This window comes from Melozone crissalis, unplaced genomic scaffold (genome assembly GCF_028551555.1).
Source record: "Melozone crissalis strain CALT ecotype California unplaced genomic scaffold, PUWL_Pcris_2 ptg000018l_1, whole genome shotgun sequence".
Taxonomy (NCBI): Eukaryota; Metazoa; Chordata; class Aves; order Passeriformes; family Passerellidae; genus Melozone; species Melozone crissalis.
In genome coordinates, this window is record NW_026535796.1 from 4,261,843 (window position 1) to 4,281,622 (window position 19,780).

The 19,780-nt window shown below is 49.7% G+C and overlaps 2 protein-coding genes across 2 annotated transcripts in view; one reads left to right on the forward strand and one right to left on the reverse strand.

Moving 5' to 3' along the window:
* The window catches only part of PLCB2 (phospholipase C beta 2), a 34,272-nt gene extending 22,917 nt beyond the window's left edge, over nucleotides 1-11,355 (reverse strand). The window contains exons 1-3 of the mRNA XM_054276112.1: nucleotides 11,225-11,355; nucleotides 7,625-7,702; nucleotides 6,068-6,136 (exon numbers count right to left, since the gene is read on the reverse strand). Coding sequence (XP_054132087.1) covers nucleotides 6,068-6,136; nucleotides 7,625-7,702; nucleotides 11,225-11,308 — 231 coding nt within the window. The 5' untranslated portion in view covers nucleotides 11,309-11,355. The remainder of the gene's footprint in view (nucleotides 1-6,067; nucleotides 6,137-7,624; nucleotides 7,703-11,224) is intronic.
* Nucleotides 11,356-17,609: 6,254 nt separating this feature from the next.
* On the forward strand, nucleotides 17,610-18,081 carry INAFM2 (InaF motif containing 2). The gene has a single exon (XM_054276113.1). The coding sequence runs from the start codon at nucleotides 17,695-17,697 to the stop codon at nucleotides 18,079-18,081; it is 387 nt and encodes a 128-aa protein (XP_054132088.1). The 5' UTR covers nucleotides 17,610-17,694.
* The last annotated feature ends 1,699 nt before the right edge of the window (nucleotides 18,082-19,780 follow it).

The window sequence follows — 19,780 nt, forward strand, 5'->3', positions numbered from 1 at the left end:
TTCCAAGGGGGTAACTCTGCAACCTGTTTATCCCAGAGCATTTGAAGGGAGGGAAGGGAAGGAATATGATTTGCCTATTTTCTACAAGGGGATTTCTAAAATGGCTCCTTCTTGCCTCGTGAGCCATTTTCTTTCACAGAACTGAGCACCACCAAACACCCACATCTCCTTCCCAAGCTCATGGCAACTCCTTGTTGGAGCTCAGCTTTCCAGTGCCAGCAGCAAAATGTTGGGATTTTAACTCATCTTGCAAATGCACCAGCATTTGTTCAGCTCCAGGGCTGTACAGGAGAGGAGGCCCAAACAATGGTGAACTTGTGGTTGTGCTGAACTCATTTCCTGTATTTGTTATCCGGGGCTCCACCCACCCCTTCCTTCTCTGCACGCTACTCTCGCTACTCCCTAGCAGACATTTGTCACCTGGCACTCTCCAGACCTCTCTGACCGGGCCATGTCCCCAGCAAGCCAAGCACTTTTGCTCTTATCCAGGCAGTGATGCATCCAACACCCAAGGAAGATGTGGAGAGAGGACCAGAGACTTGTGTGCAGGAGCTCTGAACCTGATGCCACATCATGGCTCTTTCACAACCTGCACTCCTTGAGCGCCTTGTGTCACAGCTTTACCCTGGGATTACTCACTGTCACCTTGCAGGCAGCCATAAAGGAAAAATAGGAATTGCTGCATGAAAAGCAGGACACGCATATTAGCCATGCAAATCAGAAGGGAAACACTCTTAGCAAATCTCCTTAAAAAAACCCAGACAAGCAAAAAACAACCTATTAGCAGAGTGGCTGAAATATGGAGTCAGCTGGAGTTTCATGTCCCACCCTCCTGATTTCCCTAAAATCCTCAGCTCTACAGAGATCCACAGTCCAGAGAGAAGCAAATTCTCATGCAAATATAAACAAAGAGTCAGAGACAGACACAGGATGGAGAGGGACGGTCCTTTCTCTGCTTGAGAGGGGGCAGAGCCAACTGACTGCAGGACCTGTTTGTTGCTGTGCCCTGACAGAGCTGTGTCTTGTGGCACAAGGACAACACATCTTCTCTTTTGGAGAAGAGAGCTCTTATTTGGTTGTCAGAAGGGAAAAAGGAAGCCCCAAGATATTTGGGGGATGCCTTTGACTCTGGAGGTAACACTCCTGTCCCCATTGGCCTTGCTGCTCCGCACTGGAGATATCGGCTGTGGAATGGGGAGGGCCAACCTGTCCCTGTGCCAAGCATCTTAGGGACACAGGCAGACAAAAATCCACAGTGAAGCACTCCCAGCCCTCAGTGTTTTACCTAAAGGAACTGGAAAATCAGCAGCTCAGAGTCCCAAGCACAGAATAGCCCATGGTATTCCGCAATCCAGCAGGGACATGCTGCCAGGGACAGAGAAGAATGTGTCACTGTGGATGTTGTGGCCCCAGAACTCACTGCACAACGATGGCAGAAGCAGGAGGGCCCAGCATGGCAAAGGTCATCACCCACACGTGCCCATTTCCTTGCTCAGCTCCTGCTCCACCACTCATAAATCCTTTGCCAGACACAGGCTGCTACCTGCCTCTCTCTTGCACGCTCACAGATTGGTGCCTCCATATGGCTCCACATGATCACTCTCCAGTTGGAGGGCTGGAGTTAGACTTAGTTCAGCTCCATCCTGGGCTCACAAGTTGCTCAATCCCAATGCCAGAGCTCGTCAGCCTCTGTGCTGCAGCAGAACCACTGACCACCCACAGTGTTTAGAGCCTGTGGCTCACAGCCACAACTGTGAGGGCACTGCGATTGTCCTGCAGGGTTCCTAAACAATTCCACTGGCTTTAACTTTATCGTCTCAAAACGTGATGAGTGAAATGCTTTGGTACAATTTTCTTCTTGTACATGTGCAGTTCAGGCTGTAGCTCCAGGTCCAACACCAACAGAATGAGGACAGAGCATGAAGATGGTTTATAATCATGACAGTCAGAAAGTACAACTTTTGTTTTTATTAAAAAATATGTCTGCCTCAAAGCCAATGCCTCCTAAAACATCTAAACAAACCCCAAGACACAGCCAATAGCCAGAAGTCTGGCCTAAAACATCATGTATTTTGGCCTTTATTATTATTAGATTCTCTGTCAGCATTCCAGGGTCTTGGTGCCTTAAAAAAGAAACCACAAGAAGCCCCACAAATGGAGCAGCCCTTATTGTTCCTCATTACTGAAAAGAAAGCACAGACCTGATTGTAAATAACAGCCCAATCTGTATCAGCACACTGCTGAACTACAGTCAATAGCTTTTTAATCTTGTCTCCTTGCTGTTCAACAGCACTGCTCATTCTTATCTTTATTATTCTCTTGAACACATGCCAAAGTTCGCTCTACCCCACGTAAAAAAAAAAAAAAAAAATTCCGCAAAGAAAAGTCACGGCAGAAACGCGGAGCCACCCTCAAAGAACCTCACAGGGGAGCCCTGCGTAGGAGGGGCGGGGGAAGATTCTGCTCTGTGGTGAGGCAAGGACTGGGGAAGGCAGGCAAGGGCCAATTCCATTTGGAGGCTGCTCCTATGGCTGGCAGCCCCTGGTGAGTCCCTTTCCGTGCTTCACCTGCTCCCTAAGCATCCCTAACCATGGCCAGGGCTCCAGCTGTGACCTGTGCTGGCAGTGCCACGGCAGCAGGTCTCTTCTCAAGTGGTTTTTCACGTGGCTGCTTTGGTGTTATTATTCTTGCTGTGTGTAGAGGTTACAAAGAAAAACCCCAAACCTCTGAGCAGGCAGTTGTGGGAAGGTGCTACTGAAAGCAGGGAACTCCCAACACCCACACGGACCCACCCCCTCCCAGGGAGACTTCTCTGTGCCACAGGACTGGAAAACTGAGGGCAGGTTACACCCTTGAGCCACAGCCCAAACCTGCACAGCCCCTTGCTGTGGAAAGCAGTGGCACAGATGCTCTCCATACAGCACTCTCCTTCCTCTGGACTTCTTTCAGTAACAATCCAGCAGGAAAACCAGGCCACAAGCTTTGCCTCAGAGCAGCTGCAGACTGACTGGGGCATCACTTGCAGGGAAGGGGAAATGATGTTCTTTTTATTGCTGGTGCCATCCACAGTTCTTCCTACAGCTGTGATCCTGCTCTTCTTGTCCTAAACAAGGCTGATGGCTCATTTCTTCTTCACCTTCAGGCAGTGAAATAGCTCTTTGTATTAATTCCAGCAGTTATTCTATTCTACAACCATTCCAAGCTACTATTTTGTAACAGGGCAGAAGAGCACCCATGTTCATTCTTCCACCTCTAAACAGATTTTTATTTGCTTCACCACACCAGTTTTTTATATTAATGCCTTTTGTAACAACGCCCCAGACACAGCTGCCCCATGTGGAGGGTGTGGTGGTTCATGTGAAGAATTTTTCCCTGCTTTCTGCATTCCTTTGTGAACTTCTGCTCTCAGGACAGCCAAATGAACACGACCCTGAGGGCTTTAAGCCAGAGGCATCAAGGATAGCAGTGCTATGTGTAAGTAACAATCTTCCAGACCCAGATGGCACATCTTGGTTCAACACCCCTTTGGTGCCCACATAAGGCCTCCCAGGCTCCACAAGGAAAAGATGGATAAGGAGCCAATCTAGTGTATTTTACTACATGTTATCACAGAATTCCAGAAAACTCCCTGAAATAAAAAGGGGACTTATTTCAAATGAGTCTCTGTAAAATGCAGAATTCAAAGAGCACTTGGGATTTTCACAGCAAAGGTTGTCATCAAGTGCATCACTTCTGCCCACTGAGAATATTTAATAAATCAGTCAGTGCTTGACCCTTGCTTCACTGTTCTTCAAAAATGAGCTGCAGCCAATTCCCATGGCTCTAAAATCCCATCCCTGGCCTATTACAACAACTAGAACAAAGATCTCCATCCAGGTGCCTAGGGAAAAGCATTGGAACAGGGCATATGCACTGGCACTTCTTTGACACATTCCTGCAGCTCCCAGCAATCTGGGATTCAGCAGCTTCCTAACCCAGAGACATTATCTCACATTTAATAACCCCCTAAGGGCATTTCCTTCTTGTACTGACTTTTTATACTCACATTTCCATGACTGGGCAGGAAGCATTACCAATGGCATGGTGATCTGAGGTGGGACAGTCAGCAGCACCTCCTGCTTGTGCCACTCCTACCTCTGGAAAATTCCACCTTAAATGGAGATCCTGCACTGGAAGAAACCCTGACTAATTGCTTCAAACTCTGAGTAAGCATTTCGTGCTCCCCTTCTCCATTCAACTGCTGATGTTACAGCACTCCACATCCCCTTCACCTTACTCCTTCTGCCAGAACACAGTCCCTCCCACTCAGATGCTCTGCCCCCAGCAGCCACTTCATTCCTTTGTTAATCCTGCTGCTCTTCCATACCTTTTCCAGTTCTCACTAAATTTGAGAGTACACTAGAATTGCACATAAATATGGATCAATTTGGGGTGTAAACAATAGCACAACTTAGAGATTATAAGGAAATTATTATGAAGATACAATTTACTTTTCGGAGGCAAATACTGCTGAACACTACATTGATATTTTACCACACACCCACGATGTTTTCTGAGTAGCAAGAGTCAACTCAGAGCCTGTTATTAGAGAAGGATGAGGGATTTTTTTCTGTATGCATTGCCTGATTTTTATCTGTATAAAATGTATCACTCATTAGATCATGCATTCAATCAGCAATTTAAGGTCTTCCTACAAACCAGCCTGATTTTATTACTCCAAATAACTCTGTACCATTGGCAAACTACTGTCTTCTCTTGGTACTCTCCAATTAGTCTTCCTTTACTATTTCTTAAAATCTAGGCCATCTCCAGCCTTCTGTTACCATCAGGACATCCAGCCATGGCCTCAGTGCTTCCCCCAGCAATTTATTACCTATATCAAAGATCAATTCATTTTGTCAACAGGTCATTTCTCAAAGTTTAACACCCTAGAAAAGAGTATCTCCTTTAAGTCAGCCTCTTAGTGTGTCCCATCTGGAGGGCAGCACCAACTCAAACAGCCCCAAATATTTTATTCTCTCAAATGAAAATCCAACCTCTGACAGCATTTTTAAAGCACAATTCCCACAAAACAAGTTGCTGACAAAGTTTTAGGCTCATTGAAAACTGAAGTATGTTCCAGTCTAGTGAGCTTCTAAGGAGAAAGGCAGTTTCTCTGAAGGAGATATGATTTTTATGATGGGCACTGTTCTTGAGCTCTGCTGTGCCTTTAGCCCCCACCTTTTTATGGTATTTTGAAAAATACCACTCTTGGGGAGCTCTGAATAGACATTTTCAGAGCAGATTGAGAAAACAGCCACACAACTTATACAAAAGGCTGCTTGAGGCTCAGGAGATATTGCAAAACCTTTCCCCTTTGCCTTAGAGAGTCACCTATGTCACCACATGATGCATCAGCTTTACTTCTTTGGTCCCTTTTCCACCTTTGTGCTTTACTGCAGTTCTCTGCTTGCCTTTTCCATACATGGAAAAGTTAAAAACAAACAAAGTCCCAGAAGCAAAGTCCTAACAAGGGCTGCAAGAATCTTCAATTATAACTGAAATTGAGAACAAAGCCCTGATCATGTGCAAATGTAAAAATATATGGGGGGGTAAAGAAACAAACCACTTTTTCTGAAAATGCATTTTCTTCCCTTTAAAGGGAAGATCCCAGCACACACTGTTGGAGTGGCATTGTAACCCCAGGTTTGTGGGTACCCTGTGTATCCTTACACAAGAGCAGCTCCAGTGTCTCAGTGCAGGAGCATCAGTCTCCAGCAGGACTTAGCAGTGCAGCAGGGCACTTGGAAGGGGAATTGGTTCTCCTGGCTTTCTGACATATTCCTCCCAATGAGCCCATCTACCACAGTCTGGAAGTGCTGCTTTTGGGAGCACAGAGGGCCCCTGGGAGGTCAGGGACAAGAGTCAAGATGGCTTTTCTGTATTTACATAGCTGTGATGTAAGGAGATGAGATCCTCTCTAGCTTCTTCCTACAGAAATCCAGGACAAGCTGCCTGAGCCCACCAAAACCTCAGGCAGCCCTGCCTTCCCACTGAAACACAGGGCAGAAAGAAGCTGTGGCCTCACCTTGGGCGTTTTGGCAAACCGCCCCGCTCGGGTATCTCGGATGCTGGTGATATCCAGAATTTCTCTTTCCTACAAACAGAAAAAGGACAAAAACAAAATGAGGAAAGACAAAGGAGGAAGGAAAGCACTCCATGGCTTAGTGTCTTTCCCTGTGGAAGAGCTCTCCCAGCAGGAACAAGGCAGGGAGGGAAGCCATTCCCACTGCACAGCCTTCCCCAGGCAGCCCCTCCGTGTCCTCACTACTGGCTTGCTGTCTTGTTTGTTCTTTTAATATCCAGCCTGAATTTCCTTCCTCTGTTACTAATTTTTCTTCTCACCATGGATCTGGAGAACAAATTATACTTGTTGTAGCAGATAATATTATTTTCCAAGATCACATTAGAGGACAATGTGGATGCCATGTCTTCTGGCTAGTATCCCCATTTTATTGTTAAGCAGGAAGTAATTTCACTCCTAATCCCACTCCGTTCCGAGTCTCTAGTGCAAAAGCAGTTCAGTTTACTTTAGCTGCTAACCAGGAATGTGTGACCCCTTCCAGTCTGGCTTTCCTTGTGGCAGCTAAGCTTCCTTCCCCCAGCCCCTTCCCCAGGTATCCCAATGAAGTATCTCCCTTTCCATGGTGACACCAGCTCCCCCTGTCTCACTTTGTGCTCCTCTTCATCCTGCTGGCACCCTTAGAGCAGATATTCTACTGCCTGAGTGGACCTTGAAAGCAGAACGGGAGTGACACCAAGGGGTGTGACAGTCCCCAGCATTGTGACACTGTTCTCAGGGGATGTGGCTGTGGCAGAGATTCCACAATCTCTGGAAAGGCAGAGCCCACCCAAACCCACCAGGTCCCTGGCCAGGCCTGGGCAGGACTGTCTGACTGCCATGGCATGTAGGGCAGGCGGAGGAAGTAGAGCCGAACCACAGCCCGCTCTGGAAAGCGGAAGTAAGGCCAGCCTTCCACGTCCCTCTCCATCATTTGATGTACTCATCAGTGAGGAACTGAATTCTCTTTCCTCCATGTGTTGTCTCTCCCTCTCCTCCAGCAGCTGCAAACATCACCCTGAGCACAACTTGCTCTCCAGACTCCATGTAGGCCCTACATCACTACGGTCACTACTTTTTTAATTAAAAGGTCTAAAAGCCCAATGAGTCAGTTAATGGCCCCACTGCACAGGTTAGGAGAATCCTGTATCTTGCTGGGTGACAGGTATATCAGCACTGGTTTTATACTGGTATCAGTAAAAAAATTTAGTGGTAGCAGTGATATCAGTAAAACTGTTCTTCATGAAGTCCTTTGAAGGACACATAAGCTTTGCAGGAGTCAAAAAATGTGAAAGCATGAAAGGCACAGAAAGGCCACACTCACACCTTCAGTTCTTGCACTTTCCTGGTGCTGTGAAGACCAACCTGCCACTGAGCAGCTCTCACTCCATGGTGGGGTGTCCCTACTAAGAGGAATAAGTGTGGCAGTTTGCTCCCAAGTGCAGGACTCGAGCACTTGCAGCGTTGCCATCTCACACAAACCTGAGCTGGCTGGAGCCCGAGCTGTGCGGCCTCAGCACTTACCGTGCTCTGATAGGTCCAGTACACGTAAAAGCCCTGGGGGTCCACTCTGAGAATCACAGGAGAAGCATTTGATGTTTCCTGACAGAAAAAAACAGCAAAAGAATGTTGGCACCTTGGGTGACTTGGAGAAAACATCCTGGGACACAAGGTTCCCAGTTCAAACACAGACCCAGCAGGTGAACACCCTCTGGGATTTATGAAAATGAACCCAAGGATTTTTGGACATCTCCACAGTGACACTTGTGAGGTTCTGGAAGCTGAATCCTGAGTCTCACCTAATCTGTGCATTTAACAACAGCTGTCTTGGAGTTTTCTACATAAAGAACTGAGATAACAAAGCCTCTGGAGATTCAATTAATTTTTTCATTTGATAAGTCTTCTTTGACTTGCTCCATTCTACAAGCTCAGGAGTAACCCAGGCCAAGCAGAGAAAGCATTCATCCATGGCATCTCCCATCCAGGTGTTTGTGCAGATTATCTGGGCTCCTTGTCAGGAAGGCTTCAAGGAGCGGATACATCAATGCAGCATCATTATGCTGCTTTGGATGGGAATTCTGAAACTCCACAGACTGTACACTCAGTCTCTACACAGACTATAGAAAGAAGCAGCTACACAAACACCCACACCAGAGGCTGCAATGAGATGAAATAATTTGGGGCTGATCCTGAACCCCACACAGCCATTTCTGGGAAGGCTCCAGATTCAATTCAGGAAGCTGAAGCACATCACTGCTAATATGAAACCAGTAATGAAATCTGGAAGTTGTACTTGTCTGTTGGCCTCAGATTCTTCAGTTTTTTACTCAACTCATACTTCACTCTAGAGTGTATCTATGTTTTCAGAGACCTCCATTTCCATACACAATATTTGCAGTAAAGTGCTCATTGCACAGCACATTGTGTGTGGTCCTTTTACAGCCTCTTGTCTTCCCCTGCTGTGCCAGGGCCAGCACCAGCCTGCCCAGCACCGTGTCCATGTTTCCAGAGCTCTTGGCTGCTCCCTGCACACATGGCCATGGAGAGCAGAACAGGCCTCATGGTACCACCACAGAGGATTGTGCCATGTTCTAGATTACCCTTATCTCCCACAAAGCAGCTTTCTGGAGGGCAAGCTGAGGCTGCAAGGAAGCTGCTGCCAGCCAGACTCCTGGCAGGCGGTGCAGGCAGCCTCTCCAATGGGGCAGCTCCTGGCAGCAAAGGAAATGGGCAATCCTACAGAAGATGGTCTGGCAGCCAACCTGGTTGCTTCTCACTCTGTGAGGCAAAAAACAAGCACTGTCTGCTAAAATCCTGTAATCCATAATCTTTCAGAGATAGGAACATTTCTTACTCTACTGTGAGGACTCAGAGGCCGCACAGAACCATACCCATACCCATCTGCCCTGCCCAAGAGGTCAGCTACTGCCTTGTGCCCTGCCTGGGGTTCTGGCACAATTCCCAGCTGGTTCTTTAATCCAGCTACCACCCATGTAGCAGAACTTCACCTCTTCAGTCTGTTTAGGAGCCCTAGCTTGCTGGATGCTGACCAAAGCACTGCAGAGCTGCTCTTTACCCCAAGGTCCTGCAACTAACCCATGGGACAAGTCAGAACAGTCCCGCCTGTCAGGGACCCATTGCTCTCTCCTCTAGACAGTGCCTTACCAAAGCTGGACAAGGTGAGGGCTCTGTAGAAAAAGTGTGGGTGTGCTTTTTTGCTGGAAGGCCCTAGTTCAGTCCCAAGCTGAACAGTGATTTAAGAGGCCAGCCTGATCTTCCTAAACTCCTTTGCCTCACTTATCCTGGAGGGAGTTCAAAACTGTTACCAACAGTACAGTCCTGTCAATTGAAAGAGATACAAAAAACTTAACACTCGTGAATTCTAAAGTGCAGCAATCCTGCAGTCTGGAGCTCTCACCATCATCCTCTGCAGCCTGTTCTAACCATGGGTTGGGAAAGCCCAATGTGATGGAGCAATGTGACCAGAACAGCCCACTCATGGAGAAGCCTTTCTTTATTGGTGGAGATGAAGCCTGTAAACTACTTAGTTGAGGCAACCACTTAGAAATGTTTACAAATATATAAACCTTAAGGAAGGATCCAGACGGGAATTGAGCTCACTAATCAACAGCTACAGCAGGAAATAAACACTTGGTGGGTCTTGGAAGCCCAACTGACTCACATTGGTTTTCAGGGGACCCTAACCCAGGAATACCCAGTGATGAACTTAACAGCTTCCAATTCTTGGGAGAATGGCCCCCAAGGACTGAACACAAAGTCATCAGCAATTTTAGACAAGTTTGGCTACTGTGATTCTGAGAAAGCAGATTTCAAATTCTGAGAAGCCCTGAGTGCAGTCTGCAGGGAGCAGGCCCACAGGAAAGAGGAAGGCTGTGCTTTTCACTGTACCCAGTGTCATCCTCCTGTTTATGTACTGCTCACAGGGGAACTGGCAGCCATATTCCAGCTCCTATTCCTCACATCCATCCTTCCTGCCAGCTGCACAGTACACTGTTCTCATTCTCAGTGCTGCTGGACCACCCCACTGATGCTGAGCACAGGTGATCCTCTCCCCCACATGCTCCTTTGGGACTTAACACTCTATTCCAGCTTCACACCCACAAAAGTGCTAATCCCTCCTGCACTGCTGCTGCAGGCTCCTTCTGATCATCTCATTTGCACCACCACATGAACCATCTCCCCAGACCCCTGTGAATAACCATAATCTGAGCTTTCCCCCTTTTATCAACATCCCTGCCCAACAGCAGACAGTCCATCTCCAGACAGCACAGATGGGCAGCAGCTCTCCTCCTGCTCAGCTTTGTGGGTGCTGGGGTGAGCACTCCTTTGCCTCCTTAGAAAGTGAGGAGGGGAGCCCTTGCATTCCAATGAACTGCTGCTGCTCTACACTTTGTTCCCCTCACACAGAAAGGCAGTGACTGCAAAGCAGCTGTTTTGAAGGTATAGAGGACAATGAGCTGGAGAGAGCAGCAGCTTGCTGCAGCACCCTGAGGTTTCAGCCCTGTTAAAGCACAGGCCCTTTGCTCTTCAGTCATTCCCAGGCCCAGGGGCCGGGCAGGCGTGGGAGGCCATGGCTCACCCCCGATCCACTCAGGCAACAGGGCCATAAGAGGAAGCAACTTGGAGCCTGATTTCATCTCTATCTGAAAAGTGCAATGTGTGTTTTTTGCTCTGGAGTAGATCCTACCCCTACCCCTTATGCTCCTCCAGAAAGTCCAAATGTGGCATTTGCATATCACCCCACAGAGACTCCCAGCAGCAACCACCTTCCTCAGGGCTGGACCTTGTGTCCTACACCAGGGGCTGCACACACAGACCCAGAGCACACTTGCTCCATTTGTTTCCATCCTCCACTGTAAGAGATGTAGAAAACATATCCCCAGCCCCTTACACATACACACACATACACACACAACATCCCCTTAACTTCAGTCCTCAGCTTTCCTGTTCTTCCCAGTTCCCTCTCCCCATCCAGAGATCTCTGCTGTCAGGTGGGATCCCACACAGAACACAGGCCCCTAAGCCTCCCCACAAACTGTGACCCAGCCAGTGTCTCCCTGCCACCACAGGCACAGCCCAGGCAAGGGACACCCCAGTACTCACATCATCCCATTTGATGAAGCGGTCGCCCTTGCACAGGTAGTCCTTCACCTTCGTGGGCTGCAGGACAGGGTTCAGCACAGACATGGTCCTGCAGATGAGCTCCTCAGCTACCACAAGCAAGAGCAACTGCACAGCTCACTCCTCCTTAGCCCCCTCTCCTCTATCTCTGCCTCTCACGTGGCAGGGCGTTCTGCCATGGCCTCTGTTGGCATCGGAGAGCAAACAACCTCTTATATCCCAGTCCAATTTAGGAGGGGCAGGGGCAGGCAGGCGAGGAGCGATGAATCTGCATTGTAAATCAACAGCTCTCCAGGCAAGTAGAGCCTCACCCAAGGTCACCCAGAGCAAGGCTGGCGATGGCTGGCGTGCTGGTGGGCACAAACAGCCACCGTCCCTCCGGGAGGGATCCACTCCTTGGAGCTGTGCTGGTGAGGCACCCGGCTCGCTGAACTTCCGCAACTCAACTTCCTTAAATGCTCTCTTGACGAAGTACAGGCATTGCCAGAAACGCTCCAACTGCTTCTGCAGCTGTGCTTACGGAGCAGCTCAGCTCCAGCTACAAGCAGACTGCCCCCTTCATGCAAGAGGCCAGATGTCCCAGGAAACAAACTCCTTCCTTGCTCTGGACAGATGCCATTTCTGAGGCCACTCACTGCACTGTCCAATCTTAAACAGTTTCCCTTTCTCTTATGGGCTCTTCTGAATGTCAGCCTCAAAGTGAGACAGACCAGCAGGGCAGCTGGAAATTCCCCAGATGAAATGAAACATTCCCAGAGTCCCAGGAACTGCACTGTTCCACACACCCACTTGGTTCTGTGGCAGATGCATGGGACATAGAACAGGAGAGGTGGGCAAGATGGGGATTATAGTGACAAAGCAGCAGGGAAGGGACCAAAAGCAGAACAGGTTAGATGCAAACAGAGCCAAAACAAGTCTCTGCTTCTGACCTTGGAATGAAGGATTTCCATGTGGGCAGCAGAGGAGGAAAACAGCTCCACTGGCTGATGGGCACTGGCTAACCTAGAGAGCAGCTTATGAAAAGGCCTGACATGGCCAAGATCAATTTTAGTCAGAGGCAGAGCCCCACAACTAATTACAAGTGGAAATAACTGTGCTATGATTGCTGTGGATTCCCAGGCACGTGATGGGATGTCATCCTCACCTCCTATCAAAGCCAAGATTGCCATGGCTCAAAAGGGACAAGCTGCTGCAAAAGTAGCACAGAAAAGGTGGAGAACAAACCCCCCCCCAACTCTGTAAGAGGAGCCAGCTGCATGTTTCATTCTTTTCTTTCTTCCCAGCCCTGATGTGATGAGTCTGGCAGTTTGGAGCAGCCTGGACAGCTGGGGAATGGTCACTGAAGGAATCCTAAGGGCATTCTCAGGTGCTACTGGCATGAGGCAGGAGAGATAAAGTGGAACTTTAGCAAGTGCTCCAACTGTAAAACAGTAAAAGCAGGAATCAGAGCTCCCTGCTGCAGGAAAAGAGAACCCTGAGCAAACACAACATCCGTTGTCTTTCAAGGGGTCTGCCAAAAAAAACCCTGGGAATAAGAGAGCTTCCGCATTTCCAGCTACCATGGCATTTTCTGCACTTATCAATCTTGCACTTACAGGAATTGGCTATCCAACAGAAGGCAGTTGGATCTCTTTCCTTAGGGTCACTGGGATATTCCAGGCCCAGCCAAGCCAGTGTCACCAGGATCCCAGACTCAGGAAAAAATGGTTACTCCCAAGGAGAGAAACAGAAGATGATAAAGAGTGCAGTGAGAGTGAGAGTTCTCTACACTCACCTGATCTCTTCTGCAAGGCCAGAGCAGCTTCAGATTCACTTCCCTTAAATTAGGGAGCAGCAATGGAGAGAATAGAGAGCATTAATCTTGCTCAGAGGTGCTGCAGTCCTCCCAGCCTCTGGAACACTGACAGCACTGCAGGAAGGCCCTGCAGGTCACAGCTGCAAAGCAGTGAGAGGTCGGATGAGCTTTGCCACCTGGTACTGCCAAGGGCAGGTGAGATCAGTCATAGCTACTGGATCCCATGGCTTGACTGGTACTGTCAGTTATCACAGCTTTGTGAACCAAGCCTGCTTCCTGCCAGGGCCTCACTGAGAGGCTGCTTCTGTCCTTCAGAAGGATATTCATCAGCTTTCTCTGCCTCATGAACAAAGTAAGCAAGAATCCTGCCACAGCTTAACTCCACGTGTCACTCAAGGTCAGCTTCCCCTAAGGAATAAAACCTTAATTTGATGAATAATGAAATCATATTTGAGACTCAACACAAGCAGCATGAAGATCAGTGCCCAAGTTGGTGGCTGCCCTGCAAGGCCACATGATGCCCACCAGCAAGGGCCAAACCCCCACTTGCACAAAGGTTGTCACAAAAGCTGCAGCTCCCTTCCTCTTGCCCAACCCAGACTCCTTATCTTCCACTTCACACTCCTTGCTCTGTAGGAGCCTCTGTCCCTTGCATGCAGAGATGGCTGATGGAGCCCTGATAGGACAAAGCATCAGTCCTGCCCTCTGCTGAGAGCTGCAACATCAGAGCAGGCATGAACAGCAGCACTTGAGCAGTATTTGTTTATTCCAAGCATCCTTTATTCTCTGTGTCCTGTAAGGCACATCGCTCAGTGCACACTTGTCCCACATCCCTATCTCCTTGCTTTCCTCCCATACCTTCCCTGCCAGGCTACCCACCACTTGCTACAATAGTTTTGATATGAAAACATTTCCCTTTTTAAAATTTCATGCTCTTCCTTCTCTCCCTGTGCTACCTATCCAGCAGCCTGTACCCCCTCCCACAGGGTGCATGCAGCAGCAAGGCAGGCAGCATCACCCTTCAGACAAGGTTTAGGAGACAAGGTTTCCAGACTCTCATTTAAGCCACACCGTTAAACCTCCCTCCTGACTTCCAGCAAAATACTGTAACCTCCACCCCAGCTTACTCCTGGCACAGAAAATCTGTAAGAAATCTCTCCCAGCATTGTTGCAGGAGAATTACTTTGCCATGTGTAATGCTGTCCTCTAGTGAAGAGCTGTGACACTGCACATCAGCAGTGAACACCCAGCTCTGCAAATGCCAGCCCATCCCACTGCTCCTGTGGCTGCTCTGCCCTCAGAGCGCTGGCAATCCGGAGAGGATTAACAATCCCATTAAGACCACAAAGACAGTATTTTCTTACCACCCTGGAGAGCAGAACTGCTGAGTGTGTGTACAGGGACATATCTTGTGTCCCATTTCGAGCTGAAACCACAAGGCCAAGGACTCCTGACAGCTTTCAGCATGACTCTTCAGCTTGATCTGCAAAAGTCAGAGGACAGTGGACTGTGGCACAGAGAAGTGGCCACAGATGCCACAAAACCATAAAAGCAGTGAGGTCTTGTGCAAAAAACCCCAAATCCCAATAAACTATCTGTCCAACCACCAAGACATGGTTAGGCCTGTAATTAACTGCTCACTCAGCAGTGTATTGTGTTTACAGCACTGACAGCTTTCAGCATGTTTCCAAGCAGCACAGTGAGGCTGCAAGCAGGATCACATTTAAACATCCCATACATTCCTGCAGTGCCAGGTCACTGCTGCCCGGGGCTGGCTGAACCATGCCATTCCTGGCTGCTGGGAAAAAACCAAGACTTTCCAAGACAGGTCATTAACAGGAAAGGAAGCATGAGGAGCAGTGGCACACAATCAACGTGCCCATCTCATGGTACACTTCAGTAGCAGAGTAACAAGAAGAGGAAAGCAACTTGTACCACACCTGGAGGTGAATGCAGCCTGTTCCCACCTGTATTCACCTCCAGTACGAAACACTGCAGAGGAAATCAGGATACTGGGGGAGAAAGCCCCATTGTGCTCTTAAGCTCATCCACATTTACTTCCCACTGCACCAGCCCAACTTACTCTGTTTGCCTACTCGGTTCAAGAAACTGAACAAGTGTCAGCCACAGTCTTCCCTTCACTTCTCCACATGCTAGCCCAAAGCTCTCATTTCTGTAATATCCAGCCTCAACCTAGAGCATTCTCCTCCTCCCTACAAAGGCCTTTGCACAGCTCAGACAGATGTCCCAGGCATCCCATCCAGTATTCTGCTACTCTCAGAAGCATGGAGAGAATCTATCTCAGGCCAGCAATCTTCCCTTAATTAAGTTTTCCCTATCCTGCAGCACTGGGAACCTATTCACTGACTGTGATTGTGGGAAATCAATAATGCAGGTTCATTTAGCTACATCCTTCGGGAGCCCTTGGAGACCAAACAAACATCCCACTGCAAGAGGTAGCAGCAGAATTCAAGCTTTCTATGGCCCTCAGACATGAGAAGCCAAAATTAAAGGAGCTTATAAAGAACAGGAGCCTGCAGAGCAGTTTTTGGAGTGGTGGGAGGAAGGCTGTTGAGGGACTCTGCAGCTCTCCTTCCCTGGCAGGAGTCCTGAGGGCACCACGTATCCCTGGCTCTGTCTCCAAGTGACCTCTTTTGTGTTCTTTAGGAAGAATCCTAGAGAGGGATAATTTGCAAGCTGTGTCTAGTGGGAAACACTGTCACTGACTTTACAAGACCCCAGAGCTCCAGTTCTGTACCACAGGAATCCACTCAGAGCACAGCTTGGTGTTTTTGCTAAAACCACAAGGCCAAAGCAAGCACCATTACTGCAGCTCTTTAGGGATGGTTGTTAGCAAGGAGCTCTCTTTAAGAAAGAGGGCACAGACCTGCTCACAGCTGCCTGCAGAGAAGCTCACACGCAGTTACTTGTCCACAATAAAATGGAAAGCCTTCACCTGACCTTGGCAAAAGCCAAGACTTCACATTTAATGAACTCAAGTCTATTCTTACTCAAAGCCCTGAGAGCAAAGGGTTGGCAGGGAGAAGAGTGCCTTAAGAATACTGAATTTCTTGAATATTACCATGGAATTGTGTGTTTTAGGAAGGGCAAGTCTCCACTGCAGCATGAGTGAGTCACAAATAAATGCAACAGGGAGGTGAGGCTGTTGGGCTGAAGGCAGAACATCGCAAGCCCATCACACTCTGTACATTTGCTGAGAATGTTCCAACAGCTCCCCTGCACATCCAGCCTTATCTGGTTCCTAAACAGGGAAAGGCGAATACATGCTTTGAGAATGACCAGATACATCTATCATATTGCTAATGGTATTGGTTGGTATGAGTGGATACATGCAGCATCTGGTTGGAAGGTTCATCGAGAGGTCAGCTTTGGCTCAGGGCCTGTTGTTCAGGCCTCAGTACTTCAACCCGACAAGCGCCAGGCAAAAACTGTCGAGACCTCACTCAGCCTCAGAGGCATTCTTGGTACATGTCAACCCTCTGCCTCTTCACTGGAATTAAGCAAGAGCATAGGGAAGGGACTTGTGGGAGGTAGTAACTCATCATCATTTCACCTACTGAACCAAAAAAGAGGAGGAGCTGGAGCAAACCCATCACTGAGGGGAAACACATTAAAATATTACTAGAAAATCCATTTTGTAGGAAGTGCTATAAATTCGCTTTCCAAGAATTACAATTATTTTGCAGCTACTCCATTTATTCCATAACATGTCTTCTTGGGGAAGCCTCTGGGTTATGGGCAGTTCTCCAGTTGCTGTAGGCTCCTCCAGATCTACAAGCCCTGGTTTACAAGAGGTTTTTGCTGCAACCACTACACCTGACTAACCTCAGATTGAGGGGAGGTAGAAAATGATTGCAGAAGGCACAACTACATAATTCCAAAAAGTAATTTTCTTGCACCATAAAGAACAAAAATTAATTTAGGTCCCAAATCACCATTTTAGTTGCCTTCTGAACAAGACAACAGAACAATTTTGTAGGGAACTAACACCTGTGGAGTAAGGTGAAGCCATAACTTAAGAGGAGGTTTAGATTGTATCAATAACGTGCTTGGGAAGAACCCAATTTGGACAAAACTAAGGCAGCCTTTCCCTCTAAAAAACTGCCGCTTGGCTCGGGCACCCTTGCAGCCTCACAGAGGTGCAGGCAGCACATACCTGCATCAAGGAGAGCGCAAAAAGTAACTCCGTCGGGAAGCCAAGGTAGAGAGGAGACTCCTGACCTCCTCCAGCGCTGGGCACGTTCCAGGAGGCCGTGCCAGAAGCTTTCCTGCGGCTCGGGCAACGCTGCCCATGTCCCTGAGGCACCGCTCCCGCCCACCCCTCACCGCGGGCCGGGTAAAGGGTGCGGCGACACAGGCACCGGGGGAGGGGGCTCCTTTTAAAGGTGGCCCAGGCTCCTCCCCGTGCCCGCCCCTCTCCTCTCCTCCCCTGCCCTCCTCCCCTCCTGTCGTCCCCACCCCTCGGGGCGGGCTTGCCCCCTACGCTCCGCCCCTCGCCCCCGGCGGGGCAGCGCGGGCAGCGGCACCGGTGGCAGCACGGGCGGTACCGGCATGTCCTGAGCGGCGGCGGCGGCCGATCCGGGCCGGAGCCAGCACGGAGGGCTCGGTGGAGCAGCGGGCCAAGGGCCGGGCCCCCATGAAGGAGAAGGAGGCGGGCGCGGAGCGGGGCAAGCCCGCCACTTACACCGGGGACAAGAAGGCGCGCATGGCGGCCAAGACCAACAAGAAGTGGGTGCGCCTGGCCACCGTGCTGGCCTACGTGCTCTCCGTCTCGCTGGCCGCCATCGTGCTCGCCGTCTACTACAGCCTCATCTGGCAGCCGGTGCGCGGCAGCGGCGGCTCCTCCAGCCCCGGCCCCGGCGCCGCCGCCACCCCCGCGCAGCTCCGCGCCGCGCCCGCCGGACCTACGGCGGGGCCTCCGCCCGCGCCGCCGCGCACCGGCCCCGGCCCCGCCGCCGCCGCCCCGCCGGCCGCGTCCCCCTCGCCCGCGGGCGGGAGCGGGCCGGGCGCCGGCAGCCCCTGAGCCGGGCGGGCCGCGGGAGGCCGCGCGCCGCCGGGGATGCGGCCGCGGGGCTCGGCCGAGGATGGAGACCGATGGCTCGCCCGTCCCTGCGGCACCGTGCAGCGCCCGTGGAGACTGACTGGAGACTGACCTGGAGACTGACTCGGCCCCGTTTGGACTCGGTGGAACTGCGGTATCTTCTTTTCCCCCCGATTTTTCCTCAAAAGGGAATTTTGTGGCTTCGTTTTCTTCCTCACCAGGGCTAGCTTCTCTCCCTTTGAACCCGCATTGAATTCCTGCGCTGTTTATGCCAGTCTGTTACCTATACAAGGATATCGGTGTCCAAAATTCTTCGCTATTTACAGGATCAGCTGGGAACAATACGAATTTAGAGGCTGTAATCCATTGTTGAAGTAAAAACAGTTTTGTTTAACGATGAGCATAAACTTATTTAAAATATGTGGAAGGTAAATTGACTTGTTTACTATATTAAAATATTTTCCCAATATGAAAGTCTCTGTAACAAAGTATGTTCTCTTCGGTGGTGGGAGGAGGAATGCTGAACTGGAAGGGGTCTGAGTAACAAAAATTTGGCCACTGCAATGGGCAGCTATGGTGCATGATGTTGATTCATTTGTTATTGGTCTCTGTAGGTGAGGCTGGAGAAACCTCTGTACGTGGCTAATTGTGGAAACGAAGCAGTGGTGCTGGAAAGGTTTGATCTGTGCTGGCAGAGCAGGCGGAGCTGTGGCGGTGGGTGCTGGTGGGCTCTGAGCTGCGGCGTGGTTGTACCCGCGGTTGTACCCTCGTGCTGCTGCCCGCAAGGGATGGCAGCACTTACGGATCGTCCCCGCACCTCTGGGGCATGCAGAACCAGGGTAGGTCTGGCCCAGGCAGCTCCTGGTGAGTCCTGGGAAGGCTGTCCTCCCAGCTTCACAGGGTTTCCTGCCCTGTGGTCCTCAGAAATCTTCTATTCCTTGATGAGCAGGGTGAAAAAATAGCCTTTAATGATTCTGGGATGTGGGATATAAACTAGGAAACCGTAAGAGCCATGTTGTTCCAAGCTGCTGCTTTCCAGATGGATGGATTCAGCTGAATCTGTGAGGCTGCCAGACTGTGCTGCATCCCTATGAAAGAATCACAGCAGTTCAGATTCCTTCTGCTGAGGGATGCAAATGTGGTGTTACGTGGCGTACGTATTTGAGTTGTGCAGATCACAAAGGTACTATAAAATACAGCACTTGGCTGCTTGAAAAGAGCTGTTTCATATCAAAATTGGAGTCTGGGACTGTGGTGGTTTGTTAAGGCTGCATCATCAGGTGGGCATTGCCTTCACACCATCTGTGAAAGGTAGAACCAGGAGCAGAGGGTTTGCAGGGAGAAATGAGGTGAACGGAGAGTGCTTTGTGATCTTCTTTTCACCCTCTTTTCCAGTTTTCTGGAGAGCATGCAGGGAATGCTTTGTGTTGTTGGAACAAAAAGCTGGTGGGAAGGACAAAACGATCTCGCTTAGTCACTTTAGCCAAAATCATGGGATCACTGCCACCCTCCTGCAGAGCAGGTGGAAGAGCTGGAAGCACTGAGTCAGCAGACAGGTGCCCTGCAGCTGTCACCTCCTGAGGTGCTTCTCTGCTCTCCCTGTTCATCTGCAGGGGGAAGGCTGAGTGTCCCAGAGCAGCACTGGCCCCAGGCCCCATGGGTGTCTGTTCTGTGAGTGGGG